The sequence below is a fragment of the Porcisia hertigi genome, chromosome 36, assembly GCF_017918235.1.
Source record: "Porcisia hertigi strain C119 chromosome 36, whole genome shotgun sequence".
Lineage (NCBI taxonomy): Eukaryota > Euglenozoa > Kinetoplastea > Trypanosomatida > Trypanosomatidae > Porcisia > Porcisia hertigi.
The window spans coordinates 482,469-496,678 of NC_090595.1; the positions used below are offsets into that span (position 1 = coordinate 482,469).

At 55.1% G+C, this 14,210-nt stretch overlaps 6 protein-coding genes across 6 annotated transcripts; all 6 read left to right on the plus strand.

The window, feature by feature from the left end:
- Nucleotides 1-186: 186 nt before the first annotated feature.
- JKF63_00114 (uncharacterized protein) lies at nt 187-1,941 on the plus strand (the record flags this gene model as incomplete). The annotated part of the gene is made up of 1 exon (XM_067896166.1): nt 187-1,941. One exon carries the CDS (start codon nt 187-189, stop codon nt 1,939-1,941), a length of 1,755 nt encoding a protein of 584 aa, XP_067752323.1.
- Nucleotides 1,942-2,424: 483 nt separating this feature from the next.
- Nucleotides 2,425-4,710, plus strand: JKF63_00115 (uncharacterized protein; the record flags this gene model as incomplete). Its single annotated transcript, XM_067896167.1, has 1 exon — nt 2,425-4,710. One exon carries the CDS (start codon nt 2,425-2,427, stop codon nt 4,708-4,710), a length of 2,286 nt encoding a protein of 761 aa, XP_067752324.1.
- A 2,105-nt stretch (nt 4,711-6,815) lies between these two features.
- Nucleotides 6,816-7,391, plus strand: JKF63_00116 (uncharacterized protein; the record flags this gene model as incomplete). The annotated part of the gene is made up of 1 exon (XM_067896168.1): nt 6,816-7,391. The coding sequence occupies one exon, from the start codon at nt 6,816-6,818 to the stop codon at nt 7,389-7,391; it is 576 nt and encodes a 191-aa protein (XP_067752325.1).
- Nucleotides 7,392-8,142: 751 nt separating this feature from the next.
- On the plus strand, nt 8,143-9,261 carry JKF63_00117 (uncharacterized protein; the record flags this gene model as incomplete). Its single annotated transcript, XM_067896169.1, has 1 exon — nt 8,143-9,261. One exon carries the CDS (start codon nt 8,143-8,145, stop codon nt 9,259-9,261), a length of 1,119 nt encoding a protein of 372 aa, XP_067752326.1.
- A 1,938-nt stretch (nt 9,262-11,199) lies between these two features.
- Nucleotides 11,200-11,781, plus strand: JKF63_00118 (uncharacterized protein; the record flags this gene model as incomplete). Its single annotated transcript, XM_067896170.1, has 1 exon — nt 11,200-11,781. One exon carries the CDS (start codon nt 11,200-11,202, stop codon nt 11,779-11,781), a length of 582 nt encoding a protein of 193 aa, XP_067752327.1.
- Nucleotides 11,782-12,445: 664 nt separating this feature from the next.
- On the plus strand, nt 12,446-14,080 carry JKF63_00119 (uncharacterized protein; the record flags this gene model as incomplete). Its single annotated transcript, XM_067896171.1, has 1 exon — nt 12,446-14,080. One exon carries the CDS (start codon nt 12,446-12,448, stop codon nt 14,078-14,080), a length of 1,635 nt encoding a protein of 544 aa, XP_067752328.1.
- Nucleotides 14,081-14,210: the final 130 nt, after the last annotated feature.

Below are 14,210 nucleotides of genomic sequence, written 5' to 3' on the forward strand. Positions count from 1 at the left end.
CTGTCCCCATTCCTTCACTCTCACGTTCCACACTTCCTTTTCCCCTCCCCCTCCCGCGCGTCTGCGCCGTTCCACCGTTGTGTTGCAGTTATCCAGTTGCGCTATCGATATCTCGTGTTTGAAGTAATTGCATATGCTGGCGACTAGGCTGAGGAGCAAGGCCTTGCTCCTCAACGCGCGAGCATAATGAAGTCGTTCCCTTTACAACACAAGAAAATGCAGCGGCTGACCCTTCCCTATCTTCAAGTCGGTACCTGCGAAGTCATGAATCTCGCCACCTCCTACAACATGGACTCTTTTACGGTATTCAATCACAAAAACAGGGGTTTCTATGAGTCCACCATGACGTCTGCTGCCCAACCTGCGTCGGTGACTCTGAGCGATGAAGCCTCGGCGTGGTCTCCTCCTGAGAGTCATAGGACCTTCCTGGGTGAGATGGTGAGTGGTGGCTTGCTAGACAGCTATACGGGCCGAGAATCATCCACATTTGTGAGCAACTATCTTGCAAAGGCCCTCAGCATGCACACCATTTTGCCAAGTGAGCTACGGAAGATGCGCAAAGAGGATCCCTCGAATCCTCTACTTGCTATCATGATGGCCGCCTTGGCGCGGCGACGCAGTATGAGCACGAATTCAGAGGGTATTGTCACGGAGTGGGACTTGCAGCAGTACGCTATTAGCGCCGATGCCGCTTTCTTCCGTACGTGCCATTGCGCTGCACCCTCACTCTCGCCCTCACGTCCCGGGGCCGCGGTGAGTAAAAGCAAGAACGCCGGCGATAGCTCTCCAGCGCCACTGCCACCGGAAGAAAGTGGCTGCCGCGGTGTTTGGTTCTCAGCTACCGCGACTCCAACGTGGTTGGCGCAACAACAGCGGCTCCTGCTGACGGAACGCAGGCGGCGCCTGGCCCCGCCCCCGCAAAGAGTACTGGCATCTGCGGAGGCGGCCGAGGATCGCCAGGTTCGGGAGCTGCTGGCCCAGACCTCCTTGTGTCTCGACGTCACTGTCGCTTCCTTGGGGAATTCACGTGCCTTTGGTGTTGCGCGGAACGCACTAACGGACGGCGTCCAAAGCCGGCTGGACCCATCACGGGAACGGACGGTTCCGTTGAGCATCGACCACAGCCCGTTGCGCTCCTCTGAGTACCGACGTGTCGTGCAGGCGGGCGGCAAAATAGACTCTACCGTCGGTGACATGATTGACGGGAACCCCTATTACAACGTTGCCAGAAGCTTCGGGCACTGGTCCATGAAAAACGACGGTCATCGCTCGCCGGTGGAGCAGAAAATGATCGCTCTTCCCACGATCAAGACGTGGCGCATGCTTGCCGGGGATGCCCTCGTGCTCTGCAACCACGCCGTCTTCGAGAACAGGCATGAGGATGACAGCAGTATGGACGAGCTGGCCAAGGTTGTGGGCCGAGGGCTCTCGCAGAATTTACCTCCTGAGGCGATCGCCGCCTCTCTTTGTGACTTCGCCATTCGCTTCGGTGCCGAGCACTCTCTGCAGGTGATGGTGGCAGTGGCACGGTCGGTGGCTACAGAGACACCCCGCGCGCCCAGTCAAGACAACGGTATTAGCTTGCCGCCGGAGTTCGCGGAGTGGGTCGAGCCGGGGCCACTATACGTAGGCGCCTGTCAGCGGTTCCCTGAGCTGCGACAAAGGCTGCAGCTGGACTGTGCTCGGTGTGACATTTCACTCGCCTCGTTGATCCGCCGCCGTTGGGAACGCGTACGTGATTTGCTTCCTGGTCGCCACTCCTTGTCACTGTCGCCGTATTACGGAAAGGAGTGCGGGGCTTTAGAGCAAGTCATGGAGGAGGAGGCTCTTTTTTTTCACGACAATAACTTGCACGACGCCACTGACACGAAGGATCCACGCCTGGATACAGTGTTTCAAAAGCTGGCCAGACGATTACAACCGAACACGCCTGTCTGTTGATTTCTCCACGTGCGTGTTGGTGCGTTTGTTTCCAATGTGTTGCTTTGGCGTAGATTTTGAAGCCCATCATGCGAATGAAGCTGTCCGTTTGAGAGGTAGAGAGTGGCTGCGTATTCAAGCGAGGGCCTTCCTGCAGTCTTTTCTACTCGGTCCACAACACACACACACACACACACATACAAAAGAAAAAAACGAAAGGAAACAAGCTAACAAGGCAATGCTGTCACTGAGCTTCGCCTCCACCTACGACACACATGGGTGGCTGCAATGGAACACCGCAGCCTCTTCACCGACAAATCTCTCTTTTCTGGGCGAGTGATCTGCGACTCACGGACAAACGGCAAATCAGTGAGCGGTCTTCTGAGCCCTTACCTCCATCCTTTGCTCTTTCTCTCACGCATATTCGCCTTTTTTTTCCTCACTTTATGTGACTGATACTACACAGAACGCGCACTCGGGCCGTACACGAGCGAAGGGCAGAGAATGCGCTGTAGCGTCTCCACACCACCACACGCACCTGCCATGGCTAGAGGCTCCAACTTGCAGCACTACCGAGCACTGCTGCAAGTCTTGTCCTATGCCGCACAACGAGAGCTGACAGCCGAACAACTGGTGCAGGACGCGATGACGGGCGGTGTGGTGGTGCCTTTCAAAGTCTTGCACAACGCAGATGCATCCACTATAGCGATGAAATTCCAAACCCCGTCTTGCAATTTTCGGCCGGGTGCACAACTCGGGGCTAACAGCTGTTCACTCCACGAGCTTGGAAGCAACACCATGCTCTTGTTGCCGTCCTCCAAGTTTATCGGAACAACGGCGTCGCTTCTCGCCGACGGCTTTTTCTGTTTCGCACCGCTTTCCTCCACTGTGGAGAAGTCACCCGGCACCTCCTACCAATATCGATCCGAGTCGCAGGTTCGCGATCTCTTCACGTTGATTATGCTTCTCTTTCCAGAGTGCTTCGTTGCTGAAACGCTTCCTCGCATTCCGTCGGCGAATCGGGATGCGGAGAGTTGGTCCTCCCAGACGCAGTTGGGTGTCCGCGCCGACAGCGAAGTGCAGGACTCGTCTTTTGCTTCCAAAGGAAGTCTTTTCATTTCACCCCCGCGGCCCGCTTTGCCGGGCATCGAGCACACCCCAACGGCGCGTCAAACTCGGATAAGCTTTACCGCTGAACACGGTATCGTGGCGGATGCAGGGTCGCTGCATAAGGGCAAAAGCGACAGGGCGTTCTCCTCTTGTGGCACTGCAGCACTAGGGGAGTCACCATGTCGGTTGGCCTCCTCGGTGGTGTTTACCGACCACTCAAGTATCGGCGAAGGAGACGGTCTGGGAGGCACCCCCGCGAATACTTCGGTGCCCCCCAATGCCGTGGCCTTGTCGATTGTGGACGCGGTGCCGCTCACACTCGATACGCTTGACGTCCTCCTGGATGCGCGACGGTCTTTGGCGATTGTCTTGCTTTCTCACATCAACGATGCGCTGCATAAAGTCCAGTACCGACAGATCGAGCAGTCTCACGCGACAACCCCAGCGAGGGGGGCGAAGAGACTCCCAACGTGCCGACTGTTGGAGAGTGGTGTCATGAGATATTCTTTAGAGGTGCTCCTGACAGCGAAGCTGCTTCTCCTGTCCACAATCTCAGCGTCTGCAGTCTGGCGAAAGCTGTTCGCCACGGCATGTGAAAACAAAATTGTCTCTCGAGGAGCTGCGCTATCCCCGCTTCACGTATTGATGGAGCTGGTTGGCGAGGAGACCACAGGCGCGACGCCGTTCGTTTCCCTGCCCGTGGAGCAGTGGGTATGGGGCCGGGAGGAGGACGCTCTTGGGCGATGGTACGACCGTTTTCTTGAAAAACTTCTGGTGGGCACGGATCGCGCGGGTGTGCGAATTGATGCGTACTTGCAAAGGGCGAAATCGGATGCAGTACGCACTGGATGCAGTGTCTCGTGTTTCCCCACCCTTCTTCTTCACCGGCCATCCGACGGACAGCCGGCGGTAGAGATGAGCATTGCCTCTGCTCCTCGCGTAAGTGCCTCTGTGCGGCTACCCTCGCTGCCAGTTCAACCGGGTGAGCTGCAAGTGTTTCTCTGCACTAGTGCCCTGGAGGACAAAACTGGTCTACTGCACGCCCGCGGACATGAGCTACTGTTGGACTCAACATCTTCACCGACCGCGGATTTTTTCCACGCGTGCGCGTCCTCTGCATGCGCGGAGGCCCAGCTGCAGCCGTCCGGAGATGCGTTGCCGTGGCTCTTTCGCCGCCGGCTCACAGATCTCTCGTCTACCGAGCAGGGCATCGTTGCCGCTGTACTGCGGGATCCTGCCATGCTGTCTGCAGTCTTGGAGAAGAATCCTGCCATGCTAGCTCGGTTGACATTGTGGTGCCGTAACCGCTGGCCGCCGCCATTAAACCCATCGTCTCTCCTTCCAAAGGCCTCAACCCAATCAAATAACATAGTGGTACGGAATGAAAACACAGAAGAGGGACAATCGCTTGATGCGAAGGTGGAGCAGTACGTACTCTTTCATCATCCATTCAGCGCTACGGTGGGGCGGTATGTGCGGGAGCTGGTCACGCTGAAGGGATTGAGCCAGGAGTTGCTCGAGGCCTGGATGCAGCACGTCTGCGCAAGTGCCACCGCCGACGGCAGTGCCTCATCTCCTCATCGTGCCATGTTCGCAGCACTTGTGAAGTTTGCGGTGCTGCATAATCGATGGCAGCTCGATCCAAAGGTGGAGGCGCTCCACAATGAGTATTTCACGTAGCCGGCGGGGAGCTCTGGAAAAAAAAACAGTGGTGCATCCATCCAATGGTAGAGAAGGGCGCCCTGCGGAAGCGGGCACTTGCTCTCACTCTTTCTATCATCGGTGACCGTCACGCGAACCCACGCACAAGCATCCGACATGGCGACGACGCCACCCCTTGAGCCTTTTTTTCTTTAGTGTGTGTGTGTGTGTGTGTGTGTCTTGAACAGAGTGTCTAGAATGTGTTTACTCGTAACCGCCCCTTGCGGAACGCCCGCTTTGCCGAAGCCGCTCTCTGTGGTTCCATCAAAAGGCACCGGTCCAAAAAGAGGAGCCGCCTTTGACCCGGCGTGAGACCCTTTTTTTTTTTCCTCTCGTGTGGCCAACTCGTTGCAGTGTTTTTTTTTCCCCTCCACCCTCCTCGTGCATGTGTTTGGATCCAGCGTGCGTATATGAAACGGGGATGGAAAGACACGTATACGCGTGCATTTCTACCACAGCAGGGTTTGAGTGCACCTTTTCGTCTTCGCTCATCTCCCTGGCGTCTTTTCCTCTTCCCCCTTTTTGTACGCTGGGCAGCCTTTCTCCCCCCTCTCCGTGTATCTGGGCGTGTGTGTGTCTGTGAGGGAGGTGTCAGAGGGAAGCGTACTCATCTATCCCATTTCCTTCGAACTGTCGTGCGTGCAGACTGATGCGCGTCCAAAGGGCTACTCAATTGGTTGCGGTGTTTTTTTCCTGAGTGATTGTGTGACTACTTTTTTTTATTTATTTCTCCCTCCCCTCAGAATCTCTATCTTCGTCGGTGAACACGCGGCTCGCTGCAGCACCGAAACCGACTTATCTTTTTTTTTTGTACCCAGGGCATCGCCGCAGCGTCACTGGGAAGCAGGCATAGCATCGACTGCTCATATTGGGTTTACATATTTGTATAGAGTGGAGGTAAGCGAAAGGAAGAGATGCATTCACCCATCGTTTTTCGGTGCCATTGTGGCATATTTTACACACCATCAACGTCTCCCTGAGTGTTCCCTTTTTGGCACCCCCTCGAAAGAAAAAAAAATCACTGGTCCTTCTAGTTTCCCTCTCGTTGGTCGCGGCCTCGCTTATTGCACCACCCCCACCCCTCCGATACGGGCGGCTCGTTTCTCAGAGGACGTAATCATCATCATCTGTTCTTTTGGGGGGTGTCTATCTGGGGGATCTCGAGGTTGCGCTTTTTTTTTCGTAGGGTATATATATATATATATGCATATCTATGCGTGTGTGTGTGGGTGTGTCCTCCCCTCCCTCCCTCTCCGCTTTTCCAGCATGACCTTCGGGAATGGAGGCGCATGTCAGCAATCAACGAAATCGCTAGGTGCTGTGTACTCCCCTTTTCCCCCTGTTCGAACCCCCCCCCCCACAGAAAAAAAGCTTCCCGTGCGCCGGCCACATTTGTGTTGCACACCTTCGATAAACTTTAGTGCGGCACGCCTGCGTCTTCTCCAGTGCTGGTGCAACTTTTGCATGCACCTCTGCTAGGTACAAGTACCAGCTTCAGAATTCCTCCTACACAGATCCTTTGGCGTTTCGAACACGTCGATAAAAGTAAATACGACACCAGAGCTTCCGGTCGACAAGAAGCAGACAAAACGAACTGCCAGAGAGGTGCACCGTATGTGAGTTAAGCAAGAAAAAAAAACAAGAAGAAAGAAAAGTGTGAGACAGGGCAATGCCCGCTGCTAAGTTTACCGTGAGACCTACAGATACAAAACATCTATATGTACATTTAATAAAAATAAATATATATATAATTATACCTTTTTTTTCCACCTGCCCTGCTCGGTCGGCATCGTGCTGTAACCGCAGGAACGCGCCCCTCATATTTCTCACAGCACCATGGATGTCACATGTCGAATGACTCGCCTTTCATGTGCGCTGTTTGCTAGTCCACGAAGAAACCTGTTAGGACAAATCACGGTGCCTTGACGCATTCTGCATAATGTATTCACTCTTTTTATTCCCACCGTGTTTTTTTTTTCACCCCGTTGGGCGTGTATACTCAATCATCATACCCTCCCCGCTCATCTACCTTTGCCATCGCCCCGTCCCATCGACGCAGTTCCCTCTCAGAGAAGACCCCCGTCATGCGCAACTACAACAACTTCAACCGCGTGTGGAAGGCGCCGCGCCGTCCGTTCGAAAAGGAGCGCCTTGACCGCGAGATGAAGCTGTGCGGCCAGTACGGTCTGCGCTGCAAGCGTGAGATCTGGCGTGTGAACATGACGCTGTCCAAGATGCGCCGCACGGCCCGTCTGCTGCTGACGCTGCCGGAGAACCACCCCCGCCGTCTGCTGGAGGGCTCCGCCATCATGCGTCGCTGCCACGAGTACGGCTTCCTCGATGAGGAGAAGGACAAGCTCGATTACGTGCTGTCGCTGACGGTGCCCGACATTCTCGAGCGCCGCCTCCAGACCATCGTGTTCAAGGCCGGTCTCGCCAAGTCTGTCCACCACGCCCGCGTCCTGATCCAGCAGCGCCACATCGCCGTCGCCAAGCAGATCGTGACCATCCCGTCCTTCATCGTCCGCGTGAGCAGCGAGCGCCACATCGCCTTCGCTGACGCCTCGCCGTTCGGCAACGGCCGCCCTGGTCGCGTCAAGCGCGTGCGCGCCAAGGCTGCCAAGTCTCGCGCCGCCGGCGGCGGGGACGATGATGAGTAGGGTCTGAGAACCGCACATTGCCGTGGGGGCCGGTTGGGGAAGCACTGTGCAGAGTGAAGGGGATTGCTTTTCACGGAATGGACACTGCCAGACACTGTTGCGAGGCGGGGTGGGTGGTCTATCGGCCTCCAAATCCAGTGTGGGTGCTGCGTCTTTCTAAATGAAGCCCTCGTTCACAGCAGGCCCGTTGGGTTGTCGCTCTTCCTCTAGCGCTCTGTTTAGACATCGCAGTGACGTGGTAGAAACACAGTACGTTTGAGGAGGCACCCCTCTGTTTTATGTTTTATGTTTTATCATTCCTCTCATTTCAGCGTCTAAGCCGCAAAAACAAACAAAACAAAAAAGATGAACACCAAGACGCCCTTGGAGGGGATGTAGGCTGACGCCTGTGTTGTATCATTTTCAATGTCGCACCCCCACCCCCCGCTCTGCGAGGCCGTCTCTTTTTCTCTACACACGCGCTTTTTTTTCTTCCCTATCGGCTCTTCTCTCATCAATACACGTCTTGGCTCCGGCGACTCTTTGTTTGACTCCATCACCCACACGCTCCTCGTCGCCATCATCTCCGCACGAATCCACACATCGCATCTCTTGTCTGTACGCCCACAGTGAACTACGTTCTCCAAGCTTTTACTCCGCCCACAGCGCTCTCTCGTATTACAGAGATCTCATCCTCAACCTTTTCTGTACCTCCCCTTCTCCCCCCCCCCCACATACACACACCATTCCATTCAACTCAACGCCTTCAATCATGTCCTCGCGTGTGGAAGTCATCCAGAGCCAGCTCCCGGCGTACAACAGAATCAAGACGCCATATGAGGCGGAGCTCGTTTCGACTGTTCGGAAGATGTTGGCGCCGGGTAAGGGCCTCCTCGCGGCAGACGAGTCTATCGGGTCCTGTGCGAAGCGTTTCCAACCTATTGGGCTGAGCAACACGGAGGAACATCGCCGACAGTACCGTGCGCTGATGCTGGAGGCCGAGGGGTTTGAGCAGTACATCAGCGGCGTCATCCTGCACGACGAGACGGTTGGTCAAAAGGCGAGCAACGGACAGACGTTCCCGGAGTACCTGACAGCACGTGGTGTTGTGCCCGGCATCAAGACGGACATGGGGCTATGCCCGCTCCTGGAGGGCGCGGAGGGCGAGCAGATGACAGAGGGTCTTGACGGTTACGTGAAGCGCGCATCTGCCTACTACAAGAAGGGCTGCCGCTTCTGCAAGTGGCGCAACGTGTATAAAATCCAGAACGGGACGGTGTCTGAGCCTGCGGTACGATTCAACGCGGAGACACTCGCGCGGTACGCGATTCTGTCGCAGATGAGCGGGCTGGTGCCGATTGTGGAGCCGGAGGTGATGATCGACGGCAAGCACGACATCGACACGTGTCAGCGCGTGTCGGAGCACGTGTGGCGTGAGGTGGTGGCGGCGCTGCAGCGTCACGGCGTCGTATGGGAGGGCTGTCTGCTGAAGCCGAACATGGTGGTGCCTGGCGCCGAGTCCGGCAAGACGGCGACTCCGGAACAAGTTGCCCAATACACCGTGATGACGCTTGCCCGCACGATGCCGGCCATGCTTCCCGGTGTTACGTTCCTGTCTGGTGGTTTGAGCGAGGTGCAGGCCAGCGAGTACCTGAACGCGATCAACAAGAGCCCGCTCCCGCGACCCTTCACCCTCACGTTCTCGTACGCGCGTGCACTCCAGTCCTCCGCGCTAAAGGCGTGGGGCGGCAAGGAGTCCGGCGTAGCTGCCGGGCGCAGCGCCTTCCTTCACCGCGCACGCATGAATTCGCTGGCGCAGCTTGGCAAGTACAACCGCGCAGACGACGACGCCTCTTCTGCATCCCTTTACGTGAAGGGCAACACGTACTAGAACCGATTTGGTTATGCTATGTCGCCTGACGCTGGCAATGAGTGCCATGAAATGGGGGCTTTGTCTCATTGAATCGCGGTCACCGATAAGAAGCATCTCTGCTTTTTTTTTTGTATGTTTGAGCCGGCCACCTACGCTGTGCCATTAGCGTGGTGATCAGCGCCATTACCAGCGACTACGCTGACCACGGAGTACGATTCAAATACACCAAGCAAAGCTTCCCTGTGCATCTCAACCCGTGGCGATGCGTGACGACCTGAGAGCCTGGCAACCAAGAAAGGAGGATGCTGATGTGCACGTGGCGACTTGTTCGACCTTTCGTGCCTACTTCAAACCGCAGTGGCACAGTAGTCACGGACGCAGCACTGGCAAACATCCCGTTTTTGTTTGAGGCTCCCCCCCCCCTCCCCCCCCCAGCGCGCCACTCGCGAGTTCTTTCCAGCCGCTCCACCCTCAATCCCACATCATAAACACATACACAGAGAAAGACAAAATTCAAAACGAAAAATTGTAAATGCTTTTGTGATGAAACACAGCGAGCGCACAAGTTATGAGAAGGATATGTGTACTGCGCACGCTGACGCACCCACATAAACACAGATATACACACAGGGACGCATGGTTTCATGGTACTAGCCTATAACATTCGTAATGAGGCACAGCTCTCGCTGGTCGCCCAGTAGTCGGTCGCCGTGTTCTGCCGAGCAACTGTCCACAAAGAGTTATTTTTTCCCTCCTGTTTGTGTCGAAAGGCATCGTGTTGCTCGGTATATATGTGTGTATGGGGTGGTACTGTTGGCTCCTGCGTGTGCATTAAACCTATTTTTCGCGTCATTGCTTTATTGCTCGGGGTTGAGGAGACCCCCCCCTCCCTCTCTCTCTTCATTTATAAATGTTTGGTTTGGTTCGGTTCCTTTTTTTTGATTCCAACTCCCATCTTCGTTTGGCTTCTCGGCGGCTGTTGACGCCTTCATACATGCGCGCACGCACGCAGACGGAAAAAGAAAACATCTCGTTGGTTTTTTTCTCTATTTTTTATTTTCCGTTTGGGGATGTGTGCCTCCCATCAAAAAAAAAAACGGAAGGAAGGAAGGATGGAAGGGAGGTGCACCCTTACTCTTATCCTTCCCACCCTCTGCAACTCACCCACCCCCTCAAAAACCAAAAAGCTCGATTTGCTCAAAAGAAGCTATGCTCAACTGAAGTGGGGGGGATTCATGTAACGGATAGAACGCGAGGGTGCCGAAAAAAAAAAGAACAACAAGAAATCACGCTTTCTTCGTAGCAAAAAAAAGCAAACAAGTGAGGAAAAGAGGTCCTTAAATAGCACGTGTGTCATAGCTTGTCATCTTCTGTAAGCACTGGCTGGCATTGACCCTTGCTTCTCCCGCCTTTCCACCACAGTGATGCCCTAGAGGACAGGTGCGGGGGTCGGGGGGACCTTGACAACACGGTGCAAGGTTCAAGCAAACGGGCTCACCAACGCGATGACGTCGATGCTGTAGGGGAAACGGTGAAGGCCACGGCAACGACATAAAACCCGATCACATCGCTGCTTACCTTACAGGGCGGCGAGGGCTAAGTGGCATGTAGTCAACGACCTCCGGTTTGCTGATCTTCTGTTGCTGCAGCGTCCCCACGTCCTCCACGACGATGCACAGGGTACACAAGGATTTTTTTTTCGGGGGGGGTATTTCGACTCACTCTGGCGAATGACAGTCCGTGCTTCATGTAGTTGTCGCTCTCTTCGCAACAAAATAATGGTTTCCTTACTGCTTGCTTGATATCCGCCCCCCTTTTAAAAAAATAAACAATTTCCCCGTAGCGCATCTCACATTCATGTCGACAGACTGCTTGAAGCCTCCTTCACCTCCCTTGGCTTATATACTTTGCGTGCTGCGCTAGACCCGGGGCAATCCTCCGGCTGTCATTGGCACCATGGCGGAAAACAAGGTTAGCACTATCCCCGAAAAACGGCTTACGCCGGAGGAACTAGAGAGGCATGTCGAGCGGCTCACGATGCCACGACGTGAATTGGAAATACATGATCCCTTCGAGGTGTGTCCGACTAAGCGAATCTCGGCGGAAGCCTTGGTAAAGATGACAGATCGCCTTTACACCCAGAGTCTGCAGCATAAGCAAGAACGTCTTGCGGCGGCAGACCAAGCTGCATACGGCGCGTTCACGCAGAGCGCGGGGCGCGGTGCTGCCGCACTAACCCCAGAGGACCAGGAGCAATCTGTGAAGCGGTTATATAACGAAACGCTGGAGCGGAAACAGGCCAACATGGAGCAGCTTCGTCAACAGCACCTGTTTCACAGCACCACAGAGGGTAAAAAGGTCGCGCTCAAGACGTTTGTACAACACATGTACTACGACCGCCTCGAGGCCAAGAAGAAGACGGAGAAGCGGTTATATGACACCTACCTCGCCCCGACAGAAATTAACACCGGCACCATTTCTCGCGCTCAAGCTGACGAGGCGTCGAATCGCCTATGCACCTCCAAATCAGCGGCGTAGTTTCCGGGGGGAACAAAAAGTGCTTCGCCGTGAAGTTTTTTTTCTCTCCCCTCCTCCTCCCCCCTCACCCTTCACCCCTGCACATCCCTTGGCCCCATAGCTCGTCTATGTCATTTTCTTTTTTGAAGATGTACTCTTGAGAAACTGAATTCTGTGTGAGCGCGACACTACTGTCGTCTCTCTTTCCGAAATACGTCATTCTCGTTCAAAACTGCACCGTAACGCGCACAGAGGGGTGCGATCTCTATCACGATGCACCGCGTTTGTCACAGCTTCTCATTATTAAATTTTTTTTTACCATGCTTCGTCCGCTAGGAATCTGCCCTCTCCACTATGCCCCCAATCCGAAAAAAAAAAACAATTCTTTCGAACCCTGCGCCTCCTGCTTTTAACGCCTCCATGATTTCTTTTTTTTTTACTCTCTTCGACCACATGTTGGTGCTGCGCTTTTTTTACTCGTACGCATCCACGCTGCTGCTGTGATTCACTACGAACTCAAAGCGTGATACAAAGAGGGAAAAACAAATAAATCATTTTGTGGTGGGAGAGTGGCCCTTGAAGGCTCCGCTTCTCCTTTTCGCATTTTCTTTTTTTCCGTCTCCCGGTACGAACACGGCACCCACACAAGACAGCCCGTGCCTTTCCAGCTCTCTGCACTTTGCCAATGGCAGACGCCGCGGCGTACCTCAAATTAGGTCGAAAGATCCAGTCTGATCGATTTGGAAGAGCCGGTGTAGCGCGAAAGGAGGAACTCGTCCGAACCGGCGAGGTAGATGCGGCAGCTTCTGGTAGCTATAGCACCGTCGACGTAAACGTGTCCTCCGACCTGCCCACAAGTGGTTTGGTGGTGATCAAAGTGCACGACGCACAGCGGGATGTGCGGCAGCTCCCCATGAAAAAGAAGAAGGGGGCGAAACGAGCACGCAGCGGCAGCGACGACGAGGACCAACTCAAGTCCCTGGCGAAAAATTCGAGCACGACAGTGGCTGCGGCAGCTGTAGAACATCCCCATGAGGTCTCCTTGGATCACCAGACTGCCAGGGGCGTGGACTTTGATGGCGATTTGAACCTGACAAATGTGGCCTCTCCCACTGCCCCCGTGCCACCAGTGGAAGGAATGGCGCAGCGCATCAACCTCATGTCAAAGTGGTTCCCTGCATCCTTGCAAGAGCGCAGCCTGGACGCAGCGGTGGCGCCGTCCATGACGTTCGTGGAGACAACTGTCGATCGCGTGAATAAAATGCGCGAGTATGTTCTAATCCTGCGCTACGGTATCGAGGATGTGGAGGCTCTCTTGGAGGAAACGCGGCAAGCCCAGCCGGGCGTCTGGGAAACGGGGGCGGAGGAAGACAGTCCTGCTGGTCAAAGGAAACAGCGATCGTATTGGGAGCTCTCTGGCAAGGATGTTCGTGCGCTGGTGCGTTCCGTCGGTCTCGCACCCTTCACGCAGGCACTCGCCGAGTTTTCAGATGTTGCCTTCGGCTCTTTTTTTTTGGCAGCGGCAGCAGTGCACCGCCTTTTAGCTCGGCGTCGTCGGCTAGGTGTGCCGATGGGCTACCACATAAAGGCGTGGCATGAGTATCTTCACAGGTACGGGCCAGAAATCGGACGCGTGCCGCGGCTTTCAGATATTCTTTGGTTGAGCGCAGCTAGCGTCTCAGCGATGTTTACCGCCGCGGCAACGCGTCTGCTGCGTGGCGCACGCTCTTGTGCGGAGAACACCGTTGTCCCGTGTGCAACCGAGGATGAGAGTGCATCGTGCGCCGAGTCACAGGGCGACCACGAGTCCTCGGATCGACCGCGGTTCTTCGACAACACGGAGCCGGCTGTTGATGAAGGTGCGCCGCTGACAGCGCACGTCTCGCTTCTCGACGCCCCAGCCAGCTTCGCGTCGACTCTCACGCCTGATCAACGGGCACTTCTCTCTTTTCTGCGCTTTCTCATGCCAACTTCACCCTTGTCATGCGAGCGGAGGGCGACGGCCGGCTACGGGGTGTGGCTTTTTGCCGCCTTCAGCGCCCTCGACATACCGCTCGACCCTGATACAGACCGCCTCGCACATGACCTGTTCCGCACTTGCTGCCGACACCTCCGCACACTAGCCTCTTGGCAGGGTGTCTCCGGTAGTACCCGGGACTTGCTTCTGAACAAGCTTAATCCTCGCGCCTCAGATGCCGCGCCACCTAGCTATGCTTCCCTCGATGACGTTCGTCGAGAAGATGTGCTCGCGCTGTACACCATCGTCGTTGTCCTCGCCCGCTTCTTCCGTCAAAACCAGGATCATTTCATGCCCCTCTAAAAAAAAAGAGTGAAAATAAACGTCGTGAAAGCAGCCGGCAATCATGGGAGTTATACGTATTCTGTTCATCACGCTACTTGCTAGCCTTGGTGTTTCTCTTTTTGCGTGCGTCTGTGTATGTGTCTCTCTC